We start from the raw sequence: 19,238 nt of genomic DNA, 5'->3' as shown, positions 1-19,238 counted from the left end.
GGAAGGCTCCCTCAACAAGGGGTGCTTTTCTAAAATCTTAGAAGAGGGCTTGCCGCGTGGATTTGTCACAACATCCTGCACGAATTGATGAATATCGAGAAACTCACCTTGCCAAAAGACATTATATTTGTGAGTCGTCACCGGTCTTCGTTCTAAGAGCAAGAAGGGAAGGCTTTAATATGGTGCAAAGACGTTTTTATCAAGAACGGCGGGTAGCAATTCATCTGGAGCTGTCAGTGGGCGGCGGAATGGGACTCCCTGATCGAAGCCCATATGTAGAGCATCCATGTAAATGTTGTAAGGGACTACTTCACAAGACCATCTGAAAAAGGATGGAACATACCCAGGTATGCAGCTTCGCAAGAACACAGTTTCTCCAATGCTCATATTCTCGTCAGCAGAATGCAATGTCACGTACGAGGCAGAAGCAAAAGTGTCTGGTTGAACTATGAAGGTGTCGACCGGAGCCCAAGGACAAAATTTAACTGCATGCGCGTTGTCAAGAAAATCAATGAGCTTTGAGCCAGGTCTTGGACGCCTCTCCAACCAACGGAGTATCCTAGAGCCGCCATATGTATCAGGAAATGAGGTTTTCGGGTTAGGAGCGTAATTTTTGAAATTCTCCCACAACCATGCTTGGATAAAGACGACATGGATGTACGAGTCTACTTTCATGTACCCATTAGAGACATACATATTATAAAATATAAAACTCTATTTTTTTGGTTGAAAATATATATTATATGGGGCATGATTTACTTTAATTCTATTGGCTGAAATTTTAAATGGCGGGGCCAGAATCAACCAGAAGCTCGGTTAATGAGAGCGCTCGAACAAACTCTATTTTTATATAGATAATTAGTTATATGCACCGTCTAACTCAATTCATGAGCAGTACAAAACATCCAAATTACATGCCTAATCTTTCCAATGATTTATCCGATCGTTATGAATTGCTGCCAGCGTAATGTATGATTGGTCACAACTTTGGGGTCACTATTCCTTACTTTATAGTTACAGTGTATTTACTCCGTGTAGTTCGAGCAATGGATCAGACTCAGTCATGGGGATCTATTGTAGTCGAGCTGGGGTCATGAAAAGAATCATAACAGAATTGAAGAATAACTTAATGGTACGTCCGACTATGTATTATATGCCATCAAAATTATTCAATCATGTTAAAAGAAGATAAATCATGGAATTACGCTTAAATAGTAGTTCAAATAGTACCAACAAACATGTGATGTTGACAAAGTGCTACCCAAAACTGAACTCAACATAGTAGTGTTACACTAATCGACTTCTAAATCTCGACATTAATAAAGCTCTCTCTGCAGTAACGTTGCATGTACACTTCTAACCTTTCACATTTCTTTTTGTTTTGTTTTGAAAATTGCATTTCACAAATTTTCATGTGATATATATATATATATATATATATATATATATCTTCTAAAAATTTTGCAGATAAAATCGTTGGATAGGACAAATTATTAATAAAAAAAAGGTTTGAAAAAATAAATGTGTAATTATGTTTAATTGCAAATATCTATAAGCATATAAATTTAATTATTTTAAATCCAAAATTTATGGAGCCAACTTATTTTTAATCATTTTAATACCAAATTTAAAATATCAAATCGTTAGATATCTAAAGGTATTGGAGTTACCCATCCTTTAAAAGATAAAACTAATCAAAAACTATTCAAAAATAATTTAATACATTTGACCACGGGAGCGGTGCGAAGCCCCGCCACACTCCTATCGGTCCCGGTGTGTAGCACAGGTTACATACTAGTGCAGGTAATGTTTCTATCTCACTGGGTTGATTATCTGCATCTCTTTATCTGCATTTAACTTATCTTTATTTTGTTGTATATGAAACATCAAATGATAATAATTGTGGTGTTACTGAGGAGTATGACCCTAAAGGAAAAGCACCAATAGTTGATATACCATCTGATGCTGACAGTGGTGATACTTCTAGTGGCTCTCATTCTGAAGATGATGAAGGGACTTTATCAGTTCAAGTGCTTACAGAGGATGATGGTAATGAAACGGAATGGGTAAATCAGTATGAGAAAGTTTGGGGAGCACATGTAGAAGCTGCTGAAAGACTAACTGAATTTGATGATGACACTGGTAATACTGAGAAATTTGTGGATGTTGATACCATGTTTGTGGGGATGGAGTTTATGGATAAGCAAGACTTTAAGAGGCACTTAAGGGCATATACAGTGAAGGAAAAGTTCCAGTACAGGTTGAAGCCTAATGATAAGGACAGGATTAAAGTAAATTGTAAGTATAACAAGTCTCAGGGTTGTGAGTTTTTTATATATGCAAGTGTTAGATGTCATGAACCTACCTTCATAGTTAGAAAGTTCAACCTGGAGCATACATGTGTGACTGAAGGTGTAACAAAAAATAGGACAGCAAATGCAGAATTTGTAGCTCAGTTTTTGTATGATAAGTTGAAGAATGGAGACCCAATGTCAAATCCTTTAAGTTTACAAAACCAATTCCACACTACTCATAATACCAGTGTTCCATATCATGTGGCTTGGAGATCTAGAACAAAGATACTAGAAAGAGTAAATGGCAGTTATGAAGAGTCTTACAGATTGGTTCTATCATTTTGTGATATGGTGGAGAAAACCAACCCTGGGTCTATGACAAACTATACATATGGAAGGTGAGTTCCATTTTTTTGACACTTTTGTAACTGGAAATTGAATATTAATGTATATAGTTAGGTACCTATATGTTTCATGTTTTATTGCAGTGTTGATGGATGCTTTGAGTCTATGACAATTGCCTTTGCAGCACCACTGAAAGCATTTCATGCTGGTTGTAGAAATGTGGTTGGGATTGATGCTTGTCATTTCACTGGAAAGCATGGTGGGTATCTGATGGCTGCAACTGCTTTGGATGCAGAGAATAGGGTACTGTCATTGGCTATAATGGTTACCAGAAATGAAGTTGGTGAAAATTGGCACTTGTTTTTGAAATGGTTGAAGACCCATATAATCAATCACCCTAGAGGAAATCTTATTTTTATCTCAGACAGGCGGAAAGGGTTGTTAGAAAGCATTTCTGAATTATTTCCAGATCATAACCAAAGATACTGTTTCAGGTAAGATTGGTTGAGTTTGTTTATTATATGTTAACATGGTTTCAGTGGTTTTATTGTTTTTTATATGTTTTCACCTGTAGACATATGTATGAAAATTTCAAGAAATACCACAAAGGTACAAAGCTACATGAACTAGTATGCAATGATGCACTATGTTACAAGAAAAGACATTGGAAAGTAAGTCCTTTAACAACATTTTGTTATTTGAGATTCCTAGAATTTTGCCTTGGTTAATTCATAATGTTACTCTTATGACTAGGTCAACATGGATGAGCTTGCAAAGTTGTCTACAGCAGCAGCAACATACATGATGAGGGAACTTCCAAAACAGTTGTCTAGGGCATTCTATGACCAATCCACAAGCTCTGAGCATACCAACAACAACTTATGTGAGTCCTTCAACAAAATGATTGGCCCAATGAAAGACAAGACCATTTGTACTCTTGGAATGATGTATGGTCAACTACTTATGGGTATGTTTTATAAAAGAAGAGCTGAGGCTGATAAGTTGGAACTTGGACAGTTAGTGCCTAGTGTTTTGAAGTTGATAAAGAAGATACATAAATGCACAGGTCACTTGAGAGTTAATGGAGCAGTTTATGACAGGTTATATGAGGTGAAGAACATTGAAACCAATGCTCTATTTCAAGTTGATATTGTTGACAAAACTTGCAGTTGCATTCAGTGGCAACTTAAAGGAATTCCTTGCCTACATGGTGTATGTGTACTGATGGATATGAGAATTAATTGGGCTGAGTGAGTTTTCTTCCCTAATTTCTACTTATGTTTTTTCATATATAATGGCTCTGTTTCATATTGAATGGGTCCTTTATTATTGATTCGGGAAACATTAATGATTTTGTGTGTTTTTTGGTGGCAGTTATTGCAACAGCTATCTGGTTGATGCTCTGAGAGCTACTTATGCTCATGAGATGGGTTTATTGCTTGGCAGAGAAGAATGGGATGAGGTAATTAACAACTTTACCCTTACTGTACATGTCCTTATATGTAATTTACATTTTTGTTTTTGTTATTAATTAGGGTTTCCTTCTCTTCTCTTTCTCTTATCTCTTTCTCTTCTTTTCTCTTATTTATTTCTCTTTCTCTCTTGTTTCATTGTGCAGCCAGAAGACAGTTCCAAAATGAGACCTCCTATTGACATCAGAAAACCAGGAATACCATATAAAAAGAGAAAGAGAGCTTATGATGAAGGTCACACAGAGAAGAAGGTTAGAAGTTGTGCAAGATGCAAGACAATCGGGCACAACAGGATAACATGTGCTGGTGTACCTGTTGGATCTAATCCAAAAGGAAAGAGGCAGAGAACCATGGTTCAAGGAGGATCTCACTCCACTTCTTATCCAGATCCAGTTGAACTTAGTACCAGTAGGAGAGGCAGTAGAGTTACAAGAGGAACAAGAGGGAGAGGAGTTGATTCATATTCATCTGCTGCTGTTGCATCATCTTCTCAACCTACACATGTTGCTGTTGCATCATCTTCTCAACCTACACATGTTGTTGTTGCATCATCATCAAACACAATAGGTGGTAGAGGATCCAGAGGAGGTAGAGGTTCAAGAGGTGGTATAGGAAGGTATGGCAGAGGACTGCAGGTGCATCAAACACTTTCACAGAGCATTGCAGGTGTTGGTGGTCTGACTCAAGCACTTTCTCAGACTTTCACTGTTCCAAAACCTAAAGGAAAGAAGGTTTTCGTTCCTGCTACTCAATAAGTAATGTTGTATGTTCTAGATTATGTTTTTTGTTTTTAAGACTACTTTTGTTACTGCATCTGTTTGCAGTAGTTGGTTAGTTATCTTTTGGATGGTGAACTAACTTTTGTTATGATCTTAATGTTAATATTCTATGTTATGTTATTTTGATGGTGTCAGATTCATGAAATGTTCTTTTTATTGTAATTGCATCTCATTACATTTATAGATCTTCTATTTGCTTGCATAATTCTGCCATTTTTAGAGATGTCTATTTTACATTGGATTTTGCTGCTTTGAAGACAGCATCAGACAACCATTCAAAATCAAGACAGTTTGAGCATTTGAGGTAAGCAATGTTATAGTTGTATACATTCTGGTAGAAGAAAAGCATCACAGTTCCCTTAAACTTCTTCTTCTTGCCGGGTTGGTTCTTCCATGGACAATTGTGGTGCATGTGGCTATTCTCACCACAAGCAAAGCAGGAATGTGGAATTGGAAGTTGAACTTTCATGGCTCTTTATTGGTTTGTGGCATCTGCAAACCACTCAAAGTATGAGTAGATTGGGAATCTCAAGAACTTCTCAGCAACATGATCTTCAGTTTGAACTTTCAAAAACTTTCTCACTCCATTGCAAGGTACGTTTCTACACCTTGAATATATCCGTGGACAATTGATAGGATCATGCATTCCAATCTCACATAAACAACAAATGATGTTGACGCTGCTTTATCCATCAACCACCCTACTACTGCTTGCATCATTTGAATTGCTGCATATTTGACTTTTGTCTCCACCCATTTTTGGTTTGAACATGTTATGTTTTGGTTGTTAGAATTGAATGATGTGTATGAATGTGTGCAGGGTATATAAAGAACTGTAAAAGACGACCGTTGGGAACGGTCTGATTTTATGCCACGTCATCATCTGCCACATGATCGATCAGACACGTCATCGATCTTCCAGACACGTCATCAAGTGGTTAACCCTAGTTAAATATGTTGACTTAGGATAGAGGGTATTTTGGGGACATTTAACACCATTTTTTTGCAAAACCGTTATGTCGCCCAAACTATGACTCTTTTGTAGATGATTAACAAAAGTATGAGGAATTTGTGACTGAATTAGAAAAAGTATGACCATTTTGTAAATGTCCCAAAAAAAACATTATGAAGTACTTTGGAAAACTCATTGTCTAGAAAAAAATGGTAATGACTAAATCACCCTTAAGTATCCTCGTTTGTGTAAAGAACAGTCGGCATTAAAACCGACCTATAAACAATGCCATCTAATATCCATTGAAACCATCAAATGTATTTGTATTTGGGTCTAACAACACCACCCAATATTTCTCTTAGGAATATGTATGGACTAACTCCAATACACTTTACTAGAGAATCAACTAGACAGTCAGACTTAATCTAGATTAGAGTATATCGAGGAGTTAATATCTCTCTCTTGTTTTGATTTACTCGAGCTAATAGAAATCAGCGAGTCTTTAATCAAACACAAGGAATAACTTGGATGGTACCAAATACCAATATCCAAGGATCAATCAATGACAATCAACAACCAAAGGTTGGATTACTCTAATTGATGATCTAACGCCAAACCTGTATTATTTCAATTATAAAGATAAAACAATATAATGCGGAAATTGAAATAATAAAGACACCAAAAATTTTGTTAACGAGGAAACCGCAAATGCAGAAAAACCCCGGAACCTATTCAAGATTGAACACACACTGTATTAAGCCGCTACAGACACTAGCCTACTCCAAGCTAACTTCGGACTGGACTGTAGTTGAACCCCAATCAATCTCCCACTGATCCAAGGTATAGTTATGCTCCTACACCTCTAATCCCAGCAGGATACTGCACACTTGATTCCCTTATCTAATCTCACCCACAACTAAGAGTTGCTACCACCCAAAATCGCAGGCTTTGATAATAAACAAATCTATCTCACACAGAAAAGTCTATCAAAAGGATCAATATGTCTCCCACAGATAAATCCTAAAGGTTTTGTTCCGTCTTTTGATAATAATCAAGGTGAACATGAACCAATTGATAATCTGGTCTTACATAGATCAGCCTAGAGTTATCAATCACCTCACAACAATCTTAATTGTATGGTAGCGAAACAAGATGTTGCGGAATCAAAAACGATGAGACGAAGACGTTTGTGATTACTTTTTATATCTTTCATATCGGAGATATCAATCTCAAGCCAATCAATCTGATTGTACTCGTACGATAGAAGATGCAAGATCAGATCACACAACTATGATAAAAGTAGTATCGGTATGGCTTCACAATCCCAATGAAGTCTTTAAGTCTTTAACCCGGTTTGAGAAAAGAAAACCAGAGGTTAAAATTGAATCGACTCTAGTATGCAAACTAGTATCACACGTAAGGTGTGGGGATTAGTTTTGCACAATACTAGATGTCTCCTTTATATAGTCTTTCAAATCAGGGTTTTGCCTTGGTCACAAAGCAAGTAATATCCACCGTTAGATGAAAACATGATTTAGATTCAAGCTAATATTTATCAATGTTATATAGAAAACTTAGCTTGTTACACACACTTGACAATGCACACTTCTAGGTTTGTTAACCGTACCCAAACGTATGCACTTGTTGGTTCAATAATAGTTAACCAAAAGGTTAGCCATATGAGCATCTCATATCAACCATGTTCTTCTTCACCATAACTAGTTCAAATGACTTCAAATGAACTAGTTAGAGAGTTGTTCAATTACAAGGAAATCTCATGTACTACACAAGACATGATTGAAGCAAAGGTGATTTGATTCACTTGAATCGGTTCATGAACTTTTATATCCACGGTTTGCAAACTGCATTCCTTAGTCTTTTTAAGTTTAAGTTCAGAAATCATCTTCAGATATATAACCTTTCTCAAGTTCGCAGACTAGGTTCGCGGACTTAAGCAACCGGGCAGAGTTTACAAACTCCAGCAGAAAATCTCGGCAATATACCTACAGTCGGCTCGTGAATTGGGTTCGCGGACGCAGCTAGTTCGTCAACTCTGGCAGAATTTCTCGGGATGAAAAGTTTGGCAGTTCGCGGACTTGGCAACAAGCCATTCTTCCAGTTTCTCTTGATCAACAAATTTCGCAAACTTTGGTTCAAGGAAAAGGACTTATACATAAATGTGTTTCCACAACAATGTTTATGACCACCATTGGTTATGTAATCTAAACTCTCATTTCAATCATTGAAACATTCTTAGAGGACGTTATATAGTTGTTACACCATTTCTCGTCAAAGAAATTTTCAAAGTGATTGAAACATATCATGACTTTTGTCACTAGGTAAATATAAACTTGATCAAAGCGCAAAGCTTACCAACACATATTTCGAGATATAGAAAGGTGGGCTATACTCGGCTCGAAATACCAAATGTGTATAATCCAAGTCTATATGTATAGCATACGACTTCTTGTCTCAAAGAGTATGAGATAGAGTAGATAGACTTTTGAGTGATAGATAAGTTCAAGTCTTCATATACCTTTTTGTCGAGAAGTTCCACCGGTTCCTTGAGTAGTTCTTCTGCTTGTATGATGAATCTCCATGAAGTCCTTGATCTCAACTACACTTTATATCCTAGTCCGAGACTTAGCTATAATAGACTAGAAATCAAGACTTATAGTTTTGATCACTAACATTGACAAACATGCTTGAGATAGCAATGCATGCGATGTTGACCGAGCAATGCTCTAACAATCTCCCCCTTTGTTAATTTTAGTGACAAAACTATCAATACATATGGAATACACAAAAGATAAAGAAACTTTAGTAGCTCCTATTCCACATGTCTAATCTTCAACATTCCTCGAAATCTTCGTCACTTCCAAGTACTCCAATGATCCCAAAGGTTGTAAGTTTAGTATCACCATTGTTGAAGATCCGTAGATATAACAATGAGAAAGCATCGGTCTCGATCATTGTTATACAGTGTCATAGTATTATTACACAGTGTCAAAGTCCAATTGTATCACAACTTCAATAATAATACTATAGTAATCGGTATCACTCCCCCTTAGTCAATACTCTATCTCATATGGAAACCACTCCCCCTTACACAATGATCCGAAAACCATATGTATTTGTAGTGTGAACTACATATTAATTCTCCTCCTTTTTGTCAATAAAATTGGCAAAGGTACAAGAACGGGATCATAATGAAATTTCCGTAAGAGACATTTCATGACTAAAAGAAAATACATATCTAATTTAGATGCAATCATACAGCCGAAGCTAATAGCATTCATCAAGGAGTTTAAAGATACAAGATAACCCCTCTAATAATCCACAGCCGCGCTCCCCTCAAGATATTACCATTAAGCAAAAGTTCAAAAGGACTCTCCCCCATTTGATGTCATTCTCGAAAGAACAACAAGAGCGACCTTAATTTCAAAAGAAAAGAAGGATTTTATTGGACACCAAAAACCATGAGAATGATTTTCGATATCCAAAAACTCAATCAAATTAATCACAAGTAAACCCATGATTAATTTGATCGGAATACTCAATCAAATTAAACACAAAAAGTGATCAACTTAATTAATTATGCTCGACATAAGAGAACTTACGGAGCATACGACTAACATAACCATTAGAAAATGAATAGGATAGTCGTTCATATACTCAACATAAGAGAAATCTTACGGAGTATGAAGATACTCAACTAGATTAATTACAAGAGAATCCATAATTAATCTAATTGGAATACACATCCAAACTAATTACAAAAGTAATCAATTCAATTGTCATTTGTTTTGCTCAACATAAAAAGACTTATGGAGCAATTACTAAATAACCAAACAAGATGATTAATTTAGTTCAAAAATGCTCAACATAAAGTACCTTACGGAACAACCAACAAAGCTAATCAACTTGGTTGCATCGTGCTCAACATAAGACACGTTACGGAGCCTCACAATAATACATAAAATATGGATCAGGGATGATCAATATTGCGGAATACTTGAGGATTCATTCTTTCTTCAATCACTATTTGCATAACGATATTAATAGACATAATCCTTGAAAACAAAAATTTTTAACCTATCTTCCATCAAAGAATTGACAATATAGGCTTAAATTTTGTATTTGTCAAAAGTATATTCATTCTTTTACTAGTACGTGAATACCGATCACAAACGACTTTACTTTTGACAGAATACGGGACCTTCAAGTTCACGGACGCAAACATACATATCCCATAACAAATTGCAATATAAAAAATCACAAGGATTAATACTGCAAAAACATCATCCTCCAAATATTTTTAGAATTTAAACCAAATAAACTTAAAAAAGAACAAGAAGATGAAACATAATAGCTATGTGTAGTCACAATCATTGCTATTCCAAAACACTATTTACTCTTCCAACTAAACCAAAAGAAGATATACTAGGCAAAAAAAGGAACAAGCTAAAGAAAACAGACTCCAGTGCTAAGCCTGAACATGAACTAAGATCAAAAGGACTGTTCAGGAACCTCACGAGGCATATTGTCTTCAAGCTTGTGATCAACATCTACCATTGCATCATCGGAGAGATGATTCTCTTTGCGAAGATCATTGATTTGATGTTATATGAGACCAAGGTCAGAGACAACCTTTTCCAACTCAGTTTTCAACTTATCGAGACCTTTTAGAGTATCAACGGGTTGTTGCTTTGCTTCCCCAAAGTACTTAAGAAAGTTATGAACAACTTTAGCAGAAATCATATCATCCTTCTCATCATCTTTATGATCATAGGCAAAGAAACATGAAGCATTAGGATGACCTTCATCTACAATTGTTCTCTTCCTCTTAGATTCAACAACAATCTCTTTGTCATGGAATCCTTTTGCAAAACCACTGTAGCAAGATGAGGAGGAAGACATTCTTGAAAACCCAAAATCCAACATGGAGTACACGTACGTGACTTGTAACCAAGAGGTCGGATATTTATTCTTGGGGAAGATATTTTAGGGTTTCTTAGAGCCGTTGACTCGGGACAGAACAGGTATCCGTTCGAGTACAACATTACCCAAAACAAAAAAGCCGTAAAAACTTTTGCTACACAAAAAGGGCTCAATAAACTTCATAACTCAAAGAAGCAATTTAGAGCACTATAGTAGCTAGAGACAACTTTCAAGAAGGAAAAAACAATCTGAAGAAAAGATAAGAGACAAAATCCAGATAACAAACAATACTTTGACCATAGTACGTCTGCAACCAATAGTTTAGCTATAGACGATAAGAAGATAGCTTAACTTAACAGACACAAAAGTCAAAAGTATACCTAATTATTAACACATCTTACTCAAGAGGATTTTTATGAGTAAGTACTTTGAACCTTGTGATTAATTAACACAAGTATGAGCAACCAGCTCATCAAGAGATTCGTGTTTATGATCAAGTCTCTTTTTCCTCCTAAAACTAGGGTGAGATCCCTTTTGATGTGAGAAATTATCATAAAACTTACTGTCATCAAAATACGAGACATAGTTGGAGTTCTTACCAGAAGGATTTTGACATGAGGTGGAAGACATCCTGTTTACAATTTCTTTATATCCTTCAATTAACTCTTTTAGATTATCTCTAAACTCATCAATTTTCCTTCTTTCTCCTGGGATTTCGTTCACGTTAGGGGTAATGTTGCTTCCAGAGAACATGACACGATCTTCCTTTAGATGATGTTTATTAAGATGTCTGTTCTGCTCTTGAGAATTCGAGGAACTCATTGAACTGACTTTCCTGTTAACATACACAGGGTAGGTTCGAAAACCAATTGGTTTAGACATACGAATGTCAGTTACACCTTTGAGAATTAAATCCAGGGTGTCTTGAAGTTGAACCAAGGAGTTTTTCTTCAACCTAGAGTTTCCCTTTCGTTTAACAGAACTCTTTGTCTCACAGACAAGACATACTTTCTGATCATCAAAATGATTTGAAAATACGGTCTTAATATCATCGTTAGAAGATTTCTTTTTTCATTAAATGTGCAACATCCTTGATTGATGGAGACTTTAGGAACATCTATTTTTACTTCTGAGTACACAACACCAGCAGTGTCAGAAGTACTTGGCATGTCAGATTGCTTTGAACGTCATTGAATCGAGAGCTTACTCAAGCGATGTTCAATTTCCAACGCATCTCTTTCGAGGCTAGCCTCAAGAGTCGTGCACGAAGACTGATCTTCAGCATTACCTTTGAGTTTTCAATCTCTTATAACGCCAAGTAGAACATTTCCATGGTGTTTTAATCGATTAAATCTATCAGCTTGGATTCTAGCAAGATTTAGAATCAATTTACTCTCTTCAGCTGCATCTCATTCATTAATAGAGAAAGTCTCTTTAGAAGGGTAATCGGAATCACACATGTCAGTGTTTGTCTGCCTTGTCAGAACACAAGTTTCGTCTATATTCGAGATTGAAGTATCTTTCTCTTTATTATAATTAGACGAGAGAGGACTTTTATTTCTGGCGACGCGTTTATCAGAGATAGTACTCTTGTCCATAGAGTTAGATCGCTACAAACACAGACTTTTGAGGTCTTAAACGTGTTTGCCTGCTCTGATACCAATTGAAAAAGCATGGGTCTAACAACACCACCCAATATTTCGCTTAGCAATTTTTATGGACTAACTCCAATATACTTTACTATAGAATCCACTAGACAGTCAGACTCAATCTAGACTAAAGTATATCGAGGAGTTAATATCTCTCTCTTGTTTTGATTTACTCGAGCTAATAGAAATCAGCGAGTCTTTAATCAAACAGGAGGAATAACTTGGATGGTATCAAAGACCAATATCCAAGGAATAATCAATGACAATCAACAACCAAAGGTTGGATTACTCTAATTGATGATCTAACGCACAACCTGTATTATTTCAATTATAAAGATAAAACAATATAATGCGGAAATTGAAATAACACAGACACCAGAAATTTTGTTAACGAGGAAACCGCAAACGCAGAAAAACCCCGGGACCTAGTCCAGACTGAACACACACTGAATTAAGCCGCTACAGACACTAGCCTACACCAAGATAACTTTGGACTGGACTGTAGTTGAACCACAATCAATCTCCCACTGATCCAAGGTACAATTATGTTCCTACGCCTATGATCCCAGCAGGATACTTCGCACTTGATTCCCTTAGCTGATCTCACCCACAACTAAGAGTTGCTACGATCCAAAATCGCTGGCTTTGACAATAAACAAATCTGTCTCACACAGACAAGTCTATCAAAGGATCAATCTGTCTCCCACAGATAAACCCTAAAGGTTTTGTTCCGTCTTTTGATAATAATCAAGGTGAATAGGAACCAATTGATAATCCGTTCTTATATTCCCGAAGAACAGCCTAGAGTTATCAATCACCTCACAACAATCTTAATCGTATGGTAGCGAAACAAGATATTGAGGAATCACAAACGATGAGACGAAGACGTTTGTGATTACTTTTTATATCTTGCCTATCGGAGATATCAATCTCAAGCTAATCAATCTGATTGTACTCGTACGATAGAATGTGCAAGATTAGATCACACAACTACGATAGAAGTAGTATCGGTCTGGCTTCACAATCCCAATGAAGTATTTAAGTCGTTAACCCGGTTTGAGAAAATAAAACCAGAGGTTAAAAGAGAATCGACTCTAGTATGCAAACTATAATCACACGTAAGGTGTGGGGATTAGTTTTGCACAATACTAGATGTCTCCTTTATATAGTCTTTCAAATCAGGGTTTTTCCTTGGTCACAAAGCAAACAATATCCACCGTTAGATGAAAACCTAATTTAAATTCAAGCTAATATTTCTCAACCGTTAGATCGAAAACTTAGCTTGTTACACACACTTGACAATGCACACTTCTAGTTTTGTTAACCGTACCCAAACGTATGCACTTGTTGGTTCAATAATATTTAACCAAAAGGTTAGCCATATGAGCATCTCATATCAACCATTTTCTTCTTCACCATAACTAGTTCAAATGACTTCAAATGAACTAGTTAGAGAGTTGTTCAATTGCAAGGAAATCTCATGTACTACACAAGACACAATTGAAGCAAAGATGATTTAATTCACTTGAATCGGTTCATGAACTTTTATAGCCACGGTTTGTAAACTGCATTCCTTAGTCTTTTTAAGTTTAAGTTCAGAAATCATCTTCAGATATATAACCTTCTCAAGTTCGCAGACTAGGTTCACGGACTTAAGCAACCGGGTAGAGTTTACAAACTCCAGCAGAAAATCTCGGTAAGAGACCTTCCGCCGGTTCGCGGACTAGGTTCGCGGACGCAGCTAGTTCGTCAACTCCAGCAGAATTACTCGGGATGAGAAGTTCGGCAGTTCGCGGACTGAGTTCGCGGACTTGGCAACAAGCCATTCTTCCGGTTTCTCTTGATCAACAAAGTTCGCAAACTTTGGTTCAAGGAATATGACTTATACATAAATGTGTTTCCACAACAATGTTTATGTCCACCATTGGTTATGTAATCTAAACTCTCATTTCAATCATTGAAACATTCTTAGAGGACGTTATATAGTTGTTACACCATTTCTCGTCAAAGCAATTTTCAAAGTGATTGAAACATATCATGACTTTCGTCACTAGGTAAAGATAAACTTGATCGAAGCGAAAAGCTTACCAACACATATTTCAATATATAGATAGGCGAGGTATACTCGGCTCTAAATACCAAATGTGTATAATCCAAGTCTATATATATAGCATACGACTTCTTGTCTCAAAGAGTATGAGATAGAGTAGATAGACTTTTGAGTGATAGATAAGTTCAAGTCTTCACATACCGTTTTGTCGAGAAGTTCCACCGGTTCCTTGAGTAGTTCTTCTGCTTGTATGATGAATCGCCATGAAGTCCTTGAGCTCAACTACACTTTCTATCCTAGTCCGAGACTTAGCTATTATAGACTAGAAATAAAGACTTATAGTTTTGATAACTAACATTGACAAACATGCTTGAGATAGCAACGCATGCGACGTTGACCGAGCAATGCTCTAACAGATGTCCTTTTACATATTTGAATTAAAAAATCCAGATTTAAAGGGAGGCAAGGAGCTAGCTGTGTTGGTATGTTGCACGAATCACTTGATTTGAAGTGAGTCACTGAATCTCTCCTGCTCCCTTGTTAAAAGCATCCATACAATTAATGGGTTCATGGCGGAGTTTCCTATCAAACCCCATCTTATTGCTACTACTACTTTTTCACTGTTATTGTCATAAACCAATAAATATCAATCTTCCATATCACTTCACTTCATATCTCTTGATTCAATTAAGATTTCCCTAGTAAATACGTTGTATCAATTTCAGTTCTTATTTTGTGCGATCATTCTTATCCAAAGAAACTCGTCTTTCACCTTGAGGACCTCAAGAGTGAATTCGAAAAAGTTCATGGGATTCAAATAGAAATTGCTGCGACATCCTATGCAGACACTGTACATCCAATAATTTAGTATCAACTTAATCTCCGTCGGCATTGGATTTAGTAAAAAAGTTATACCGACTGAAACAATCGGTATTGCATTCATCTACAATTCAATACCGGCAGTTACAATCGGTGTTGTATTCAAATTACATCCAATGACGATGGTGACGTTTTCCCATAATTTTGACAATCAGTATTGTATCGAAGAGATGGAGAACTTGTGAAAGGAATGAGAATACGTACCTTTTTTTTGAATAAGGAATGGTTATATTAAAAAAGAAAAATAATTACAAGCCTAGAAACAGTGCATTCACAAAATTATATATGGATGATGTATCCCAATGAAATAAGTCCTGATTTACAGAAACAGATTTAAACACATCCTTATCCAAAACCAAAGAAAAATAGTCTGCTTTGTAAGCAAAATAAGTTCCTCAACTTCCATAGCCCTACCACCAAAAGACATGTTGTTCCTTTCCTTCCAAAGGTGTCAAAAAACAGCATAAATCACCTTCCACCAAATCTCCCTACATTTTCCTGTAAGATTATTGAGTTTCCAAGCCTCGAAATGTTTCTTCACAGTATTAGGAGCAACCCAACAAATCTTGAACGCATTAAAGAAATGCGACCAAACTTCAAAATCATATTGGCAACACAACAAAAAGTGATCACTAGTTTCTTCCTCCCTTTTACAGAACAAACACTTATCATCTTGCACAATCACATTTCTATTTTTTAACATGCTATAAGATGGAAAGGAATCGTGAAAATTTTCCCAAATCATAAAACTCACCTTATGTGGAATTTTTTTCTTCCATAAAAACCTCACGAAGTCGCAATCTTCAGCCTCATCCAATTGAAGTTCATAACATTTCTTCACCGTAAATCCATCTAAAACATCCACAGTGTCTTCATTTACATTTAGGCCATGGACAGGCCCCAACTCAATATACAATAAGTCCCACTCCAATTGTTCCTCCATATACAATCTTCTTCTTGTAAGGCACTGTAACCTACCATTCACCACCATCTCCGCAACCGAAGCTTGTTTTCTCCTACAAACCTTGAAGATAGTCGGAAATCTATCCTTTAGAGGACTAAAAGTTGTCCATTTATCGTACCAAAATCTAGTAGATTTGCCATTATTCAAAACAGAAGTAATATGTTCATCAAGAAAAGAGGAATAACATAAAATATGTTTCCAAACACTCCTTATTTGTGGCTTACCATCATCCGTAGGAAGGAAAACATCAACAATGTTATTAAACTTATGATGAACAACCTTCCTCCATAAAGCTTTCTTCTCCTTCGAATATCTCCAAATCCACTTCGCTTTTAATGTCTTGCTAGTGCATCTTAAATTCTTCACCCCAAACCACCAAAATACTTTGGTCTACAGATTTTAGTCCAAGAAACCTAACACATTTTCCTCCTACTTTCATTAGAAACCCATAAGAAGTTCCGCATCAACCTAGTTATTTTCATATCCACACTAGTTGGCATATTGATAAGAGACAAGAAATAAACCGACAGACTAGAAAGACAACTATTGATAAGCACCAACCTACCTGAAAAAGCGGGGGTCTAACAACCACGCCCAATATTTCGATTAGCAATCTGTATGTACTAACTCCAATATACTTTTAAGAGAATCAACTAGACAGTCAGACTCAATCTTAATAAAAGTATATCAAAGAGTTATATCTCTGTTTCTCGATTCAATACTTACTCAAGCAAATAGAAATCTGCGAGTCTAATTGAATACAAGAGAAATCACTTGAATGGTACCAAAGACCAATGTTCAAGTATCAAACAATTTTAATCAACAACCAAAGGTTGGATTTCCCAATTGATTGATTTAAGACACAACCTATGATTTTTCAATTATATAACAAAATATAATGCGGAAAAGAAATAACACGGACACCAGAAGTTTTGTTAACGAGGAAACCGCAAATGCAGAAAAACCCCGGGACCTATTCTAGATTGAACACACACTGTATTAAGCCGTTACAGACACTAGCCTACTACAAACTAACTTCGTTCTGGACTGTAGTTGAACCCCAATCAATCTCACACTGATCCAAGGTACAGTTTCGCTCCGACGTCTCTGATCCCAGCAGGATACTACGCACTTGATTCCCTTAGCTGATCTCACACACAACTAAGAGTTGCTACGACCCAAAATAAAGTTGAAGACTTTAGTAAACAAATCTGTATCACACAGAAAAGTCTACGATAATAGATAAATCTGTCTCTCACATAAATACCTAAGAGTTTTTGTTCCGTCTTTTGATAAATCAAGGTGAACATGAACCAATTGATAAACCAGACATATATTCCCGAAGAACAACTTAGTATTTTCAATCACCTCACAATAATCTAAATCGTATGATGGCGAAACTAAATATTGTGGAATCACAAACGATGAGACGAAGATGTTTGTGACTACTTTTATATCTTGCCTATCGGAGAAATCAATCTCAAGTCAATCCTTACGGTTGTACTTAGTACGATAGAAACAGCAAGATCATATCACACAACTACGAAAAAGTAGTATCGGTCTGGCTTCACAATCCCAATGAAGCCTTCAAGTCGTTAACCTACAGGGTCTCGGTAGAAAATTAAAGGAAAATCGACTCTAGCTAATACAACTAGTATCACACAGGAGGTGTGGGGATTAGGTTTCCCAGTTGCTAGAGTTTTCCCTTATATAGTCTTACAAATCAGGGTTTGCAATCAATGTTAGCTTAGTAACAAAGCATTCAATATTCACCGTTAGATGAAAACCTGATTAGATTCAAGCTAATATATTTCAACCGTTAGATCAAACCTTATCTTGTTACACACAAATGAAATGCACGTTTATCTAGGTTTGTGTAACCGTACCCAAACATGTACATCTAGTTGGTTCAACAGTAGTTAACCAAATGGTTAGCCATATGAGCACTTTCATATCAACCATATTCTTATTTACCACAACTAGTTCAAATGACTCAAATGAACTAATTAGAGAGTTGTTCATTTCTTAGATCTTTATAATAGACACAATTGGAAAAAAAACGATTTGATTCACTCGAATCGATTCATGAACTTTATAGCCACGGTTTGCAAACTTGCATTCCTTAGTTTATATAAGTTTAATTTCACGAATAATCGTTTTTAGAAAATAACCAACTTAAGTACGCGGACTTAAGTACCCGGAATAAGTTTGTAAATAAGTCACAAACTCCAGCAGATTTTCTCGGGAAGAGAACCTCCGACAGTACGCGGACTGGGTTTGCGGACTCTGTTCCTGTTTTCCTGATTAACAAAGTACGCATACTTTGGTTCAAGGAATAAGGACTTACACATGTGTGAGTTATCACACAATGCTTATATCCAACAATGGTTATATAATCTAAACTCTCATTTCAATCATTGAAACATTACAGGACGTTATATAGTTGTTGTTCACAAAGAATTTTTCATCAAAGCCATTTTCGAGTGATTGAAACTTAACATGACTTTCATCACTAGTAAAGATGAACTTGGCCACAGCGAAAGCCTACCAACACATATTTCGAGAAATAGATAAGCGAGATAAACTCGTCTCAAAATAGCAAATGTGTATAATCAAAGTCTATATAGAAAAACGACTTTTGTCTCAAGATAGGAGATAGAGTATATAGACTTTTGAGTGATAGATAAGTTCAAGTCTCCACATACCTTTTAGTCGATGAAGTTCCACCAATTCCTTGAGTAGTTCTTCGTCTTTGTATGATGATCGCCATGGAGTCTTGAGATCAACTACACTTTCTATCCTAGTCCGAGACTTAGCTAATAGTAGACTAGAAATCAATACTTATTGTTTTGATCACTTACATTGAGAAACATGCTTGAGATAGCAACGCATGCGAGTTCGACCGAGCAGTAC

At 36.3% G+C, this 19,238-nt stretch overlaps 1 protein-coding gene across 1 annotated transcript; it reads left to right on the top strand.

Moving 5' to 3' along the window:
• Nucleotides 1–1,063: 1,063 nt before the first annotated feature.
• Nucleotides 1,064–3,084, top strand: LOC113342022. The gene is made up of 4 exons (XM_026586687.1): nt 1,064–1,132; nt 1,920–2,692; nt 2,783–2,978; nt 3,064–3,084. The coding sequence occupies exons 1-4, from the start codon at nt 1,064–1,066 to the stop codon at nt 3,082–3,084; spliced, it is 1,059 nt and encodes a 352-aa protein (XP_026442472.1).
• The last annotated feature ends 16,154 nt before the right edge of the window (nt 3,085–19,238 follow it).

Source organism: Papaver somniferum, unplaced genomic scaffold (assembly GCF_003573695.1).
Source record: "Papaver somniferum cultivar HN1 unplaced genomic scaffold, ASM357369v1 unplaced-scaffold_33, whole genome shotgun sequence".
NCBI lineage: Eukaryota > Viridiplantae > Streptophyta > Magnoliopsida > Ranunculales > Papaveraceae > Papaver > Papaver somniferum.
The sequence above is the reverse complement of the archived record's forward strand: the minus strand, read 5'-3'. Positions and strand labels throughout refer to the sequence as shown.